We start from the raw sequence: 14066 nt of genomic DNA, 5'->3' as shown, positions 1-14066 counted from the left end.
TCCTGCTGGCATTATTATGGCTTAACTAAATACATTAAATAGGAGAACATCTCCTCATGAATAGATTTTTAAAACTCTATGCAAGAAACCAATTCAGTTCCAATACTCTGGCATTACAGTCTACGTTTAAAAATAGACATATTTCATTAAGTGGAAGCAAAGCTTCATGGAATGAATGTTACAAATAGAAATGTTGGAACACAGTGTAAATGGAGACAATACACAAGAGGATGAAAACATTAAATATTTTCTTACAGTATAAGGTAAAAGAAAGCTTCATCACTCTCTCAAAATACTGTGAGAAGTAATTATTTTTACTTGGAACACAAGTTGCACCAGTATGTGTGAATATTATTCAGGAATCACTGTGCTCTTGCACACTTCTCATTTACTTTCATCTTTAGGCTATAAACATGCTGTGCTCTTACCCTTGTCTGCAAAGCAATCTATGAACCGGGGCGTTCTGTCCTTGATTTGGTTGAAGTACACTGTTAAAACACAAACTTTTATTATCACTTTTTCTCTTCTTAAAAAAAAAAAATCTCATAAGGAATACTGAATTATGCATCATTTCACATAACAAATTTCAGAAAGGCTAACAGGTTCTGTAAGGCAGACGACATATAGGCAAAAGCAGCAGGTTTTGAATTAAAGTTCCAGAATAGGATTACTACTTCTGCTATTTAAAAAAAAAGAAACAAAAAAGCGGACAGATAGAAGTCCCTCAACAGTGCCTTGGGTCCGTAGTCTTTCATAAGAACATGCAGGAAAAAAAGGATTGAATTGCTTAAACCAGTAATTGAAGGTTAAACTGTACTAGCAGACAGTAAGTCTTCAAAGCTTTTGAGTAAGCACAGGATAAAAATTGCTTTCAATGAATGCCAGGTATCTGACTTCTTATACTAGAAAGAGGTGCAGACAGGCCTCATAAGAGAAGGGGTGCTGTCTTCCTGAACAGCAAGTATCGAACACTGTAATTTGTGAGATCTAAGCAAACAATCACACAATCTAGAAGCAAGAAGTTTTCCTCACAACAGAAAGCCACTTCTTTTCTGAGAGCTTTCTAAAGATCAGCCTATAAATTATTACATTGCAAAGTAAAGAGTTATAAGAAAAACAGTAGTGTTGAACTGAAGTTTAAGAGATACTAATAGCGTATCACAGAGAAAAACCTTGAACCTGAGCACAGAGATTTAAAGCCATAAATAAATAATTTCTGAAGATAAAATTTCAGAACTGACTACCAAGAAAATAAATCTTTTCTGACTTCTAATAAGCTAATAAAGCTCTTTCTCAGACCATGCTAAATAAGATTTCATTACTGTCCGCCATAATAGTGGCAGGAATTGAGCTGACTGATGACAAACCAGCAATGCAAATCAAATAGTCTATGATAAGACAGTTCTTTAAAAGCATCCTAATACAAGTAATCTTCACTCACCGGCTTTCAGGTGTTTTTTGTTTTATGATTATTTTTTTACTTGGCATTCCCATTTCCAAAGTCCTAGAGAAACAGAAGCATTGAAACTTATTTAAATTTTAAAATCATAATCTAGGTCTTACACAGAAACAGTCAGATAAAACTTACAAGAGGATCTACATCTACACGCAATACTGCCAGAACAGTACTACAGATTATCACCTTTTACTCATGAGCAAGTGTAACACCACTGCTCAGTCCACTGTGTTGCAGGACAATGCCTGCTATCACCCCCAAAAAACTTTGCCGCAGATACGAAAGACTGATAAAATAACTTAGAGAACTTTTTACAACTTAGAAAACCAACCATAAACTAAATGCACAAGGATCATTTTGCTCACCATTGAAATGTAGAATGCACAACTTGGATCAAATATTTTTCTCCCACACAAACAAGAAGACTCTTAAGCAAACTACTATAAGTAAACTACCACGTAACTGAAGACTTTTAAAATTCCTTCTTCCTAGAGGAGGTATTAGTTTGCAAAGAACCTGTTAACTCCAAAAGCTTCTTTTCACTACTTCCAATGCCTCCCATCCATCCTCTTGCGCTCCGCCCCCACCACCACAAAGGGAGAACTGCACGTACTTCATGTACTTTTTCCTGTCCAGAGACTTCTGTGTAGCTGTTGAAAGTGTCACTCTCTCTCTTGGGCTCTTTACTTTATCCTAGAAAAGCAAAAAAACCAACAATAACACTAGTTACTGCTCTTACTAGATGGAGCTTAACTCCACCTGACCTGCCTCTACTTCAGAAAACAAAAAAAACCCCAAACAAAAAACCCACACCAACATTGTTTTCAGTGCTAAGATCACATTTAAGCTAAACTCAACAGGTTTTTGGTTTGCTTGGCTTTTTTACACTATTTTCCTTATATTATCAGATTAAATATATTTGTGTGCCACAATGAATTCTTATTTAAAGTATGAACTTTTTGTTATTACTTTCACCGTGTTTTACATTCTATATTTTATACATCTACACACTAGAAGTTTCGACATACTAATCTCCAAAAGCAATCTACTTCTAAAGAACTTTTTACCGGGTGAGGAAGAATCTCTCAAAAGCAATAGAAGCAAAATGATTCAGTATTTGAAGTCCTAAAACAGTCTATGCTCTCTTGACTATAACACACCATTTGCCTGAGCATCTTCTCTTTACGAACTTCACGATCATGACGCAGAATATGCATTCTTTCTGATGCCTCCATTGTGAAAAAGATGTCATAGATGTCATACAGAGCAGCTCGCAGCTGGAAAGAATAATTAAAATTTTAATAAAATATTAAGACAAGTGAACATTCCAATGGTTTTGATCATCAAACACTTCTCACTTTCAATCTAAAGAAAACAATAGTAAATATAAATTTTGAAGTGTCTATTAATGTGTCAGCACAAAAATCGAGTCATCTCTTGACAGTCATAGTTTAAACCTTTCCCTTTAAACAAAGTCATTGTGAAGGTTTTAGGCATTTATATTACAAAAGCAGAAAGGCTTGAAAAGAAGGTAAAAAAAGGTTTAAATTGTGTCACCTGAGCCATTACTCTTTCATGAAGGGATGCATCTTGTGCTGAGACACTTCCTCTTTTTAAAGGGGCTTCGGACTGAAAATTTTTTATGAACTCCATAGTATCCTGGGGAATATGAGAAAATCAGATTAAGCACCAAGCATAATCCTTCATAATAAAGGAATCAATACAAACAGAACATATAGAACGTACAGTCTTTGTTTGACTTGGACCTTACAACACTGAGCATTACAAAACTCAAACATGTTCACATAACAGACATTCCTAAATTTTCTGGAGGCAGAAAATGCATCATTTCACCTGTCAATTAAAGATATGAGCAAAAACATACAAGAGGAGAAGCTGCATAATGAAAATGCTGATCTTACTTTTACAGTTTGCTTAAGATGTTTCAGTTTTTCTGTCTGCAGGAGTCTACGAGTGAGAAACCCCTTTGCCACAGCAGTGATCTTATCGAACTTCATTTTTATCTCTGGACTGAAAACCTTAAAAGAAAAGAAACATCTTCTAAACATTCAATAAAAATGCAAGAGTTATGAATTATTTCTCATATGTCATAAATCATGTGACATAAGTTTTCAAGTAAGAAACAAGCCACTGATAAAACTTTTGGTTAGGTCAGAAGCACCCACCATAATATTAACATAGCAGAAGCAAAATATTGTTATATGATCATTTACCAAGAAAAATATCCTATGCCCTTCTCCTGTGTACTTGAAGTTGCTATAGGAAGGGATACTAAACTGTTCTGTGAGATTTATTAATGCATAGCTATTATATAGTTACCAGTGTCTTACAAAAAATAGGCGGCTTTTTAAGCTATAAATAAACTTTTTTTTTCCCCTTACCTGAGTCCACCTAGTTTTGATCCTGTTACTCGGTCTAGATACTGAGGTTTTTATAACTCCACTACTTGATGGTCCCCAGAGAAAGAATGAAGTTTCACTTGTTGAAGAAAAGGTGTCAGGTGTCGTAGTATGAGAAAAACCTGTATGCAAAGCAGAATGTACAGTTCAACACACAGATACTGTCCGTAAAGTAATGATTATGTGTGCATATACACAGATATAAGCACAAATACAAAAATGCAGCGCTTCATAAAAACTAACAAATGTGGATAAAAATTAAGCACATACATAAACTTTAGCTCTGGTTGTAGTCAGGAAGCCTTTTGAGGCTTAAGAACAAAGAAGCTCCCAGTGCTGTTAGCTATTCTAATTGCAAATTATATCACTTGTACATTGTGAGGAAAAATGTCCATATGCTACAGCATGAAAAGTCAATTATCTAATGTTAAAACTGCTGCAGAGAATCTTATTCAGAAAGCATCCCAAAGCAAATGGTTTTGGTGTTTTAATGTTGCTATCTTGAATCCTAAAGATGAATAAGGAACAGTCATATAGTAGAGCAATTTTATTCTCCAACTAAAGGTCCTTTGCTGTTTGCCTGTTAGAATACCCAATTTCCATCTGTTTGACAAGTGCATGTTAATACACTTAAGAAACAGAACTCAGCTCAGAGACAGCAGCTTTGTTATAAAAAGGTCAATTACAGGCAAGAAGCAATCTGAATATTTCTGATTCATTTCCCAGCAAAATTTCCCAAACAGGAGACAAAACAAAATATTTCATAATGTTCTGGAACAGGTGAGAGGTGTTCCATCAGCTATAGCTGTGCTCCCTTGCAGGCCAGAGCCCTTCTAACCCTATACAAATGAGAACACCTGTAGCTGTGCAGCTACATGCAATGAGCATGAATGTTCTGTGACATGATGCAAATCCACCTCCTAATCCTTTATCAAATCAGTTTACTTCTAGCTTGTTTTCCTCAAATATGCCCTATAACAATTATATACAAATGCAATACATGGAACAGTAATGACATTGGCCTAAATGCCAGCTAGACGAAGATGCAACACAGAATTTGTTTCACATAACACTGTCAACAGCTGCAGGCAGCAGCTGTCTGCATATCTTGACCACCCAGTGCACTAGGACAGGAAAAATGCATTTATAAATACAGTGGGGCAGCTGGTCCAGTCAAGCACTGCAGAGCAAAGTACATCACAACATTTAATCTATATTCTACCCTCTCAGTTTTACCAATGCTGGTAGCATTTGCATTATGGACTGTCTCCAGCTGAGACTGCACACTCTCCAGCAAGCCACTGTTGCTTTTTTTCCTCCACTCCAACTCCATCCGACTGTTAATATTCACTTTGGAAATTTCTATTTCCGTTGTAGCAATGTTCTTTCCTTTCAACTTTCTCTCCTGATCTTCCAGTTCCTACAAAAGAAAGAATCAACTATAAGACTAGTTTTCTAACTCTACAAAGCAATAGAATATACATTTTAACATCAACTGCTTCCTGACAAACTGCAATACAACACACATGCCCTTTGCTTAGAATTTTTCCTCTTTTTACCTTACCTTCTGCAATTTCTCCTGTTCTCTCTCTTGTTCAGCTATCAGAATCGACAGTTGTTGTGCATGCTGTTCTTCAAGTCTCTTCCTCATTTCTTCAAAGGCCAACATTTTTGTTTTCAAAATATCTTCTGAGAAGACACATTACAAAGAATGGAGCATTAAATAATTTCTATGTGATCTTTGCCACAAACTTACCTGCTTTTAACAGGAGTAATTTGCATCATCAGTAAAAAAGTAAAACATATGTTTGATATCAGGTTTCCATTATGAATTACAAAAGAACCTCATCAGTTACTGTGGTCCTTCAAAATATTTCCATGTTCATATTTGTGGCGTAAGCATGTGAATGGAACAGCAGTAACACCAACTCAGCCTATATTAAAATGAGGACACAAGAAAATCTACCTCTAAGAACAGGATACCTACACTTGCTTGAATGAATTAAATTTATTTATGCCACTCCAGCTTGATTTGGCAGAGACACATACAGATGTAACACAGTCTTGATTCTGAAGAAAATACCTAAATAGTTATTTTCAACTCATTAAAAAGTATTTTCATTTACACAGGCTATCTTTCCTTCTAGTAGTCTTTAGATCTCATGCAATAAGACATAATTTTCTTAGTAGAACTGGATTCAGATTTCTACATTCAAACGGGAAATTAATATTTGTGCTGTCAAACAATACCCTTGAGACTAAATGCAGAATTCACAAAACTGATTCCCATTTTAGCTGATGTTTCCTCATAAATTGTTCATTCAAGAATTTGTTACAAATAATTATTGTAAGATCTTTGACTCCAAGCAATACCTAAGACCATTCTGTAGCAGTTAAAAATGGCTCAAGTAGCAAGTTGAACTTCAGAATTTGTCATTAATTCAAATTTGAGAGATAATGAGACGGCTGATAAAAAGAAAATTTACAATCAACAGAATTTTAGCCTTTTCATATATATACATACTTAGAACCACCAATGACTAATGATCATCAGGATTTTTTCTAAAAGACTTATAAACCGGTAAGACGTTTATGAAAAACCCTTAACTACAGGAAATCTTTTACCTCTTGCCATACTATCAGGAGCTGCGTTCTTAGTAATGTAAACGGATCCCACAGGATATTTCTGTTCTTGCAACCACTGCTTCTCTTGTTCTTCCATTTCAACTGTTAGAATGCAGGTGCTGCTTTCTTTCTGGCAGTTTTCGGTGTCCAAATCAAGTCTACGTTTTACCTTTTCAAAACTATTTTCTAGAAACTGCTCATTTACTGGGGAAACACTTGGAGTGTCCACCTGCTGTCGCATATTCTTGTTCTGCATTAGTAATGGGGACGGGTTTTCTACATCGTAAGATTTATTGAGCTCCACTGGAGAATTGCCTTTAGTGTTTTCCAGCAAACCAGACGGTTTGGTTTCATTCACAGCTAAGAGCTTCTGTGTTACTGCAGACTGACTGATGGCAAATGGCTCACTCAGTTTTGGAGCTACAATATTAGTATTAGTCTCTACTTTATATGGCCCTTTGCTGCCCATCACTACTTGTCCTTCCACTGTAGCCGACAACATTCCTTTGCTTTCCAAGTTCCCAAAGGAAGGGTGATTTGGTTTGCCAACCCCCAACCCATCACAAGGGCCTGAAGAATTCCTGTTGACACCAGGAACTCTGCTAGGGCAAACCATAGTGAAGTCCACCATGAACTTTGGCACCGATTCAGACACATTATTTTTATCTGCAATATCTTGCATAATTAAATCCATTGCTCTACCTTTGCCTTTAGGACTTAACTCGTAAGCATTCACAGGATTATTTATAATGATGTGTCCCATTGATAAAGGTCTTGTGCGCCTTCGGTGCATTTTAGGGCTCATGCTTGGCTCTGGGCTCGGCAATTTAGCGTAAGAGCTCGTGAGGCTCCTGATAATGCTGCTGTCACGATCAAACATAGAAGTCTTTTTAAATTCTTCGTCTGAATCCAAATCCACCAATGGGGGTGTTCCAACTCTCACAGGTATGTCCACTTTAGAAAAACTGGATGATGTTGACATACTTGTGTTATTTGGATGAGTAGAGGCACCTTGGAGAAGGGTATTTGATTTATTAAGACTGGGTTTATCAAGTGTCAGAGTGGTGCAACTTCTGCCTGTAAGCCTTACTCTTTCTTTCACGGAGTCAGTTGTTTTAACACCATCATTTTCTTTATCTGAATGACTGTCACTCATACTCCTCTTTGAATTACCTTTTGAGCTACGCTTGGTTTGCTCTTTCTCTATATACTCCCTAGATTTCTTCATCAGGTTCTGGAGACTCATTACGTATGGATCTTGGACTTCCTCACACGATGGTGGCACTCCCAGTCCCTCCTGCTTTTGCAAACCAAGTGACTCAAGTTTGTTATGGACATTGTCAGGAGACGTAGCCCTTGGACAAGGTATGTCTTTTGAGAAGGGACTCTCGCTTTGCTTTGAAAAAACATTGTCCTCTGCTTCTTTAACTACTTCTGTCGCATTTGATGTCACCTGCCCAGTAGTATCTGCTGGCATAAGTTCTGGTGTCTTTTCAAGCTCGGTGGGATCATGCCTTTCAGGAGAACGTGCCGTACTGACATCTGATAGAGCTGTGAAGTCAGTCAAAGCTTCTGAATCTGAATCAGGGCAAATATTCTCAGCCTCCAGCACATTTGTGTCATTGACGTTGGGTCCTTTCTTGATCTGCAAATAAAAATTGAAAATAAATCACTTATTTTCAATGAAGTCTCCTCAGATTTGCAGATTCCGGCAAGCTTCACCTGAATTTAAAAAGAATGCTACCACCTTAAAATCAATAAAAATTTTCAGTTCAACTGTTACTGATTTCCTACAAATTACTTACAATACAGAGATCTTTGCAATGAGAAAGAGGTTATTGGAATTAAAATTAAAATTTGACTAATGGTCCACTCAGGTTTTTTACTGATAACAAGTATCTGAATACAAAAATGCTCTTTTCTTCATAAGGTCATTTCGGTACGGTAAAATAATTTTAAGGCTTCAAGTGTTGTTGCAAAAGTCCTCTTAAAATATGAAAACATGTTTATAAGAAATGTAATTGAAAAATTTCAGGATGAAACACAGACTAGTCTATAGACAACTAAGAACAAAATAACATTCCGAATAAAAGTAGTAGAACTATAAAATAATTTTATCATTTCTTCACTAATCCAGAGGCAATTGAATACAAGTTTTCATTTGTCAAGTACTTGAAAAATCAACTTTATTTAAGTGAGAATTAAGTGCTACTTCTAGCTAGCATTTGTTTAAAACGATTGTCAAACTAAAATTGTCCTATAGGTTATCCTATGTGTTGCAACTCAATTATCAAGGGGACACCTTTGAGAAAAAAGGAACAAAAAAATGCTAACTTATTTTTGTATTGAACATAAGTTCCTGGTCTGTTCTTCAAATCTGAAATCAGATGACAGTTGCCATGTTACTCCAGTAAACAATGCAAGCTAGTAAGTTTTGTTTGCCATCTTAGTAACTCAACAACTTCAGTGGTAACTGTGCTTGTTCAAGCAACAGGTTAATTTAAATACTGTATTACAACTGTTTCAAAGACAAATAATACTGCTTGATTAGATATATTTAATATTGCTTTCAATTTAACCTCTACTAAATTAACCACTGAAGGAGCAAAGAAAAAAGTTGCAGGAAAATTATAAAGCATGCAACAGAATCACAAGTTGTTGCAAAGGTAATTTTAATTCTGTAATCACAAGGTTGAATATAGATTAATTTTTCTGATTACACTATAAGCTTGCAAATAAAGCATGCCAGTTGCTCTAACACCAGGGGTTTTGTTTGGTTGGTTTTACAGTCTAGTTGTTTCAAAGACAGTTACAAAAGCAGCAGTCACCTGGTGTGGTCTCTCTCTTGCATAATGCAAAACAAGCACTCAAAAGCAAGTCCCATGCATTACAATAGATATTATCGCTAAATAAGCAATTATCAGGTCACATAGCATGAAATACTAGCAAACTCTGGTTCTGGAATGTTAGCTACTATTAGTTTCATGTTTATATTGGTGAATTCTTAAATCCCAGCACTTTCTCAAAATGTCTCTATCCTAAAGTTTTCTGTAAAGCTGTAAGGTGGCTTTGCATCCACGCTACCTGAACATTTTCTAGAATCTCCTGTACACGATCCAATAAAGCTCTCTTCCGGGAGTTCTGTCTCCGGGTCTCTAGGTCCAGTGCTTTCTGTTTATATTGCTGTAGCTCCTTTTTCTTTTCAAGGCTAAGCTGCAAAACAGAGTGTAAGAAACATGGTATACACCACTAAATGCAAATTTCAATATGGAATTACAGAAATAAATTAGAAAAAAAACCAAAGCAATAGAACAACGATCACCTAACTTGAGACTTTGCACACATCTTAAATGTCATCTTCTTTTTATCCAATTATACTTCTTTTTTTTTTAAATGGAAGATGCACCTTCTTGGCACACATGCAAATGAACATGAATGCAAAAGGTAATTCTACTGTAAAACACTTGCATGAACATTACACGCTACAGTACCAACTTCAAATGACACAGGACTCAGACTGCAGGACAGGTCTTTTCCAAGCCTCTGGAGATGGGAGGTTTGGACATCCTGTAGAGCCCTCTGTGACCATCATCCTACCCCTACTCACACTACTATGAAGCTCTATGAAGGCCTAGCTCGCACTTGCCTCTTGAACCAGCAGTTAATTTCACAAGACAGAAATGTATGCAAGCAGCCTTCGGGATCCTTTCAATAATCAGAATCTGAAAATCTTCTAAGCTAGTGCTTTAGAATACGTAGTTTGGATAGAATTCAAAGCTACATGTACAAAACTACATCTACAACAATTGCTTCCACAAAATTCTACAAAATTAAGTAGTCTCAAATAAAATTACGCATTTCTTCTATGAAACCTTAAAATATTCACCCATTTGTAAATGAAAAGTATTAAAATATATCATTTGGTCTCCAGTGTGTATCTGTATCATGATTTTTGGAAATCATTGTTAGAGAGTCTCTCCATTCATACTTCCCATCACTGAAATAAGGAAGCATTACTGCACGAACTACCAACAGTCTTCTGCTTAGCTCTGTTTTCATTAAGCATGGAATGACCTAACATAATTAATGAACTTGTGAAATACAGTAGAGGAAGCTGAAAATACATTAGAAAAAGAAATCTACTTCACAGATTTTTAATGATCTCAGTATTTCCTATTTGCACACATTTCTCTTTTTTTTGGACATTTTAAAAGAAACTTAAATATTCAATATCTGAAACCTCAATATGATTTTTCATAAAGTTAAGCGCAGCAGTAACATCCATATATTTAACACCACCACCATTTTTACTCCCCTTGTGAATATAACAATTCTCAAGAAATGAAAGCAAGTTTAGTCAATGTAACCAAAAAAAAGTACATTTTACCCTTTCCTTTGTAAAATTAAGGTGAGGAGGAATGCTTAGAATACACCAAGCAGCAGGCCAGATGATACCTAAAACAGAGCTGTACCTTCAGCAGAATCATTACAGGAAAGCACCAGTTAGTGCCAATAGCATGGTTAGCACACCAGGGAAGAAAAGAAAAAAAAGCCTTACCAGAGGGGAAAGCACAGGAACTCCATGGAATTGAATGAGGGAAATACTTTTAGGCTGAACAGTGAAAGAGGTCTCTGTTTTTATTGCCTCTTCTTGGATTCTGGAAAGATGCTTCTTACAGAATATTTCATAGTCCTCCATCTTCATGTTAACAACTGCAAAGAATAGTAAGATTACTCTTCCACATAATTCCAAGATCATGAAAGACAAACACCATCACAACTAATTCTGTACCACTATATCCTGGGAAACAAATTATACCTTAGAAAACTCCATTAAGTTTCTCTTCATTAACAAAAGCTGCAAAGGTGTTCTTTTTTTCCCCATGTAAAAATAGAATCTGCATATATGAGGAAAAAAGATGATCACGAGTAGACTGAGATGAAAGCAAGTATTAACATAATAAAGATTTACAAAACTACACATGCTACAGATAATCTTAACAGTTTCTAACAAAAACTAAACCTTTAAGATACCACATGACTATCAAATATATCCTATCAACTGTAAAAAAAACTCTAATAAATAAAATGTCAGCCAAATTTTTAAAAAATAGAACAATAATTAAGCTGGTATTAAAGGAAAACCAGCCTTTATATTTAGAGGGCTAAGAGGAATTTGTGCCTCACTCCCATGAGCCTCCTCCTCGATAAATCACTGTAAGAAAAGACACCAATACCTACCCCCAAAAAATAAATTACAGCCTCGTTTTCTTAACAGAGCTCACATAGCCCACACTGCCCATCCCTACCGGAGTGAAAACTGAGAGCCAAGCAACCCCTGCCAAGACCTGCCAACGCTTTTGTTCCCCTTTCACGCCCCTTCGGCCGATTCCTGCCTTCCTCCCGCCCGCTTCGGGCGCGCCAAGCCCTCCCCAGGCCGCCCTCAAGGTCCCCTGTCCCCGCTGCCAGGTGGCACCTGGGGCCTGGTCCCCACGGCCCTCCCCGTCCGGCGGCAGCGCCCCCCGCAGTCGCTGTCTCCCCGCGGGGCACGGCCCGGAAGGCAGCCCCTGAGGTCCTCACGCTCTCTACCAACCGCTCGGTACCTGCGCGGGGCTCAGAGCCGCGGCGCAGCCCGCCCGCTCCTCGCAGCCCGGATGCCCTGCGCGGCGCTGCCCCGCAGCCTCCCAGCAACGGCCCCGCCCCGGCCGTCCGCAGCACTACCAGCCCCGGCGCGCACTGCGGCCCGCTCCGCCCTCATCGGGGCGGGCCGTGGGGACACAGACGGGGCGCTGCCTTCTCCTCGGCTGAAAATTGAGGAACAAACCGTCTTGATTTGGTCTAGGGAAGGACGTGAGCTCGCTCTACAAACCTCCTCACGTAGCTGAGCCTCGCGGGACAAGTCTCAGTCAAGGCTCTCAGGTACAGGTAGCTCCAATTTTCAGAGGTGTGAGAGGGGACTGAGGGCCACCCTGCTCCTCATTTCACACAGAATCACACAGAATCACAGAACGTTAGGGATTGGAAGGGACCTCAACAGATCATCCAGTCCAATCCCCCTGCCGGAGCAGGAACACCCAGATGAGGTTGCACAGGAAGGCGTCCAGGCGGGTTTTGAATGTCTCCAGAGAAGGAGACTCCACAACCTCTCTGGGCAGCCTGGTCCAGTGCTCTGTCACCCTCACTGAGAAGTTTCTTCTATTTCCAGCAATTCCCACTCACACGTCTCCAAAAGAAGTTCCCGTTAGCACAGATAAGGTCTGTTCTGCTTTATCACATTAAATATCGTAGGGCTGTGCAGTCCTTGTGTAATCAGGACCACAAAGAGCAGGTATCAGTGTCACCAAACGTGCCATGATGAGAAAGACAAACATGAGAACTTGTTAATACGCTCTTGGAGGACAGCATCACAGTGTCACCACAGACATCCTATCCCTCCCGGCAGCCAGCTGGAGGAGCAGGTAATGCTGACCCGTGAGGTGGGTCAGGTGGAAAAGACACGCTTGTTTGCCAGCACTCAGCCCAAGGGAAATTAATTTAAATTCATGGAAACGTCTAGTTCCCAGTGAGCATTTAGAGATGTGGAGGCTGCTGTTCTTGTTTCAAAAAACGATTCCTTCATCTGCTAACCTCTTCAACATGTTAAATATTATTGAGGTTTTTAAAAATCTTCATCTTGAATCTTAACAAATGCTGTTTATAACAAATATTTTAAATATGTATGAAATTTAATTAGCCATTCCACTATTTGTTATGTGTCTGCATATATGTCTGATTTTTCTTCAGATACACCTGGCAGAAGCTATAGACAGAAAACATCTGAGATGCTCAGAACCAGCTAGGACAACATGTGACAAATATTTATCTCAGCTATTAAAAAAATATTAAAGCCAGCTTAGAGGATCACCCGGTGTCTGTTCCACCTCTGGTTCACAAGAGTTCCTCACTGTGAAGTCAGTTTATTCCCATTCTTCCCACAGAGAACACAAAGTCAAAATCCTCATTTATGTTAATAGAAACTCCTATTTCCTTTGCTTATTCTATTTCTAGACTAAACAAGCCCAGCTTGTTCAGCCTTCACTGATTTCCCTGTCTCGTTGCTCTTTCCTCTGGAATCTTTCCAGTTGTTTACACTTTGGACATACACAGTGACAAAAGCAAACTTCCCTCTCCAGCAGCAGCCTGTCCCTGGTCCCAGAGCTGCTGGCTATGAGGTGGCTCATGGGGCCTCATCGAGTTTAGTGTGTGAGCAGGTGTGAATTGATAGTTAAATATATAATATAAAACACTGTATATATAAATACTATAATGGGAAAGTAACTAATACTCATATTATATTTTGAATTAGTTAGCTGGCATAACTAGAAAAAAAAATCCCGACCCTGACACTCTCCAGACACGCAGGTCTTCAGTGACTCTCTGGGCAGTGGTACCTTTCCTTCACTTAACAGCATTTATTCTTATCTGCGCCACTTTTTATCTGGAATAACCTATATTTTTTTGCAGTACCTCTTCCACCTTTACCTGAGGGTGTTTCTCCGCCCTCGTCACTGCCTGTCCCGGCCTTG

At 38.3% G+C, this 14066-nt stretch overlaps 1 protein-coding gene across 1 annotated transcript in view; it reads right to left on the bottom strand.

The window, feature by feature from the left end:
- The window catches only part of CCP110 (centriolar coiled coil protein 110kDa), a 14369-nt gene extending 3163 nt beyond the window's left edge, over positions 1-11206 (bottom strand). Inside the window, exons 1-12 of the mRNA XM_010179053.1 lie at positions 11060-11206; positions 9586-9714; positions 6502-8146; positions 5441-5565; positions 5113-5296; positions 3859-3998; positions 3379-3495; positions 3014-3115; positions 2617-2733; positions 2070-2149; positions 1442-1504; positions 429-488 (exon numbers count right to left, since the gene is read on the bottom strand). Of these exons, the coding sequence (XP_010177355.1) occupies positions 429-488; positions 1442-1504; positions 2070-2149; positions 2617-2733; positions 3014-3115; positions 3379-3495; positions 3859-3998; positions 5113-5296; positions 5441-5565; positions 6502-8146; positions 9586-9714; positions 11060-11206 (2909 nt within the window). The remainder of the gene's footprint in view (positions 1-428; positions 489-1441; positions 1505-2069; positions 2150-2616; positions 2734-3013; positions 3116-3378; positions 3496-3858; positions 3999-5112; positions 5297-5440; positions 5566-6501; positions 8147-9585; positions 9715-11059) is intronic.
- Positions 11207-14066: the final 2860 nt, after the last annotated feature.

Source organism: Mesitornis unicolor, unplaced genomic scaffold, assembly GCF_000695765.1.
Source record: "Mesitornis unicolor isolate BGI_N332 unplaced genomic scaffold, ASM69576v1 scaffold11382, whole genome shotgun sequence".
Taxonomy (NCBI): domain Eukaryota; kingdom Metazoa; phylum Chordata; class Aves; order Mesitornithiformes; family Mesitornithidae; genus Mesitornis; species Mesitornis unicolor.
This window is presented reverse-complemented; position numbering and strand designations above follow the sequence as displayed.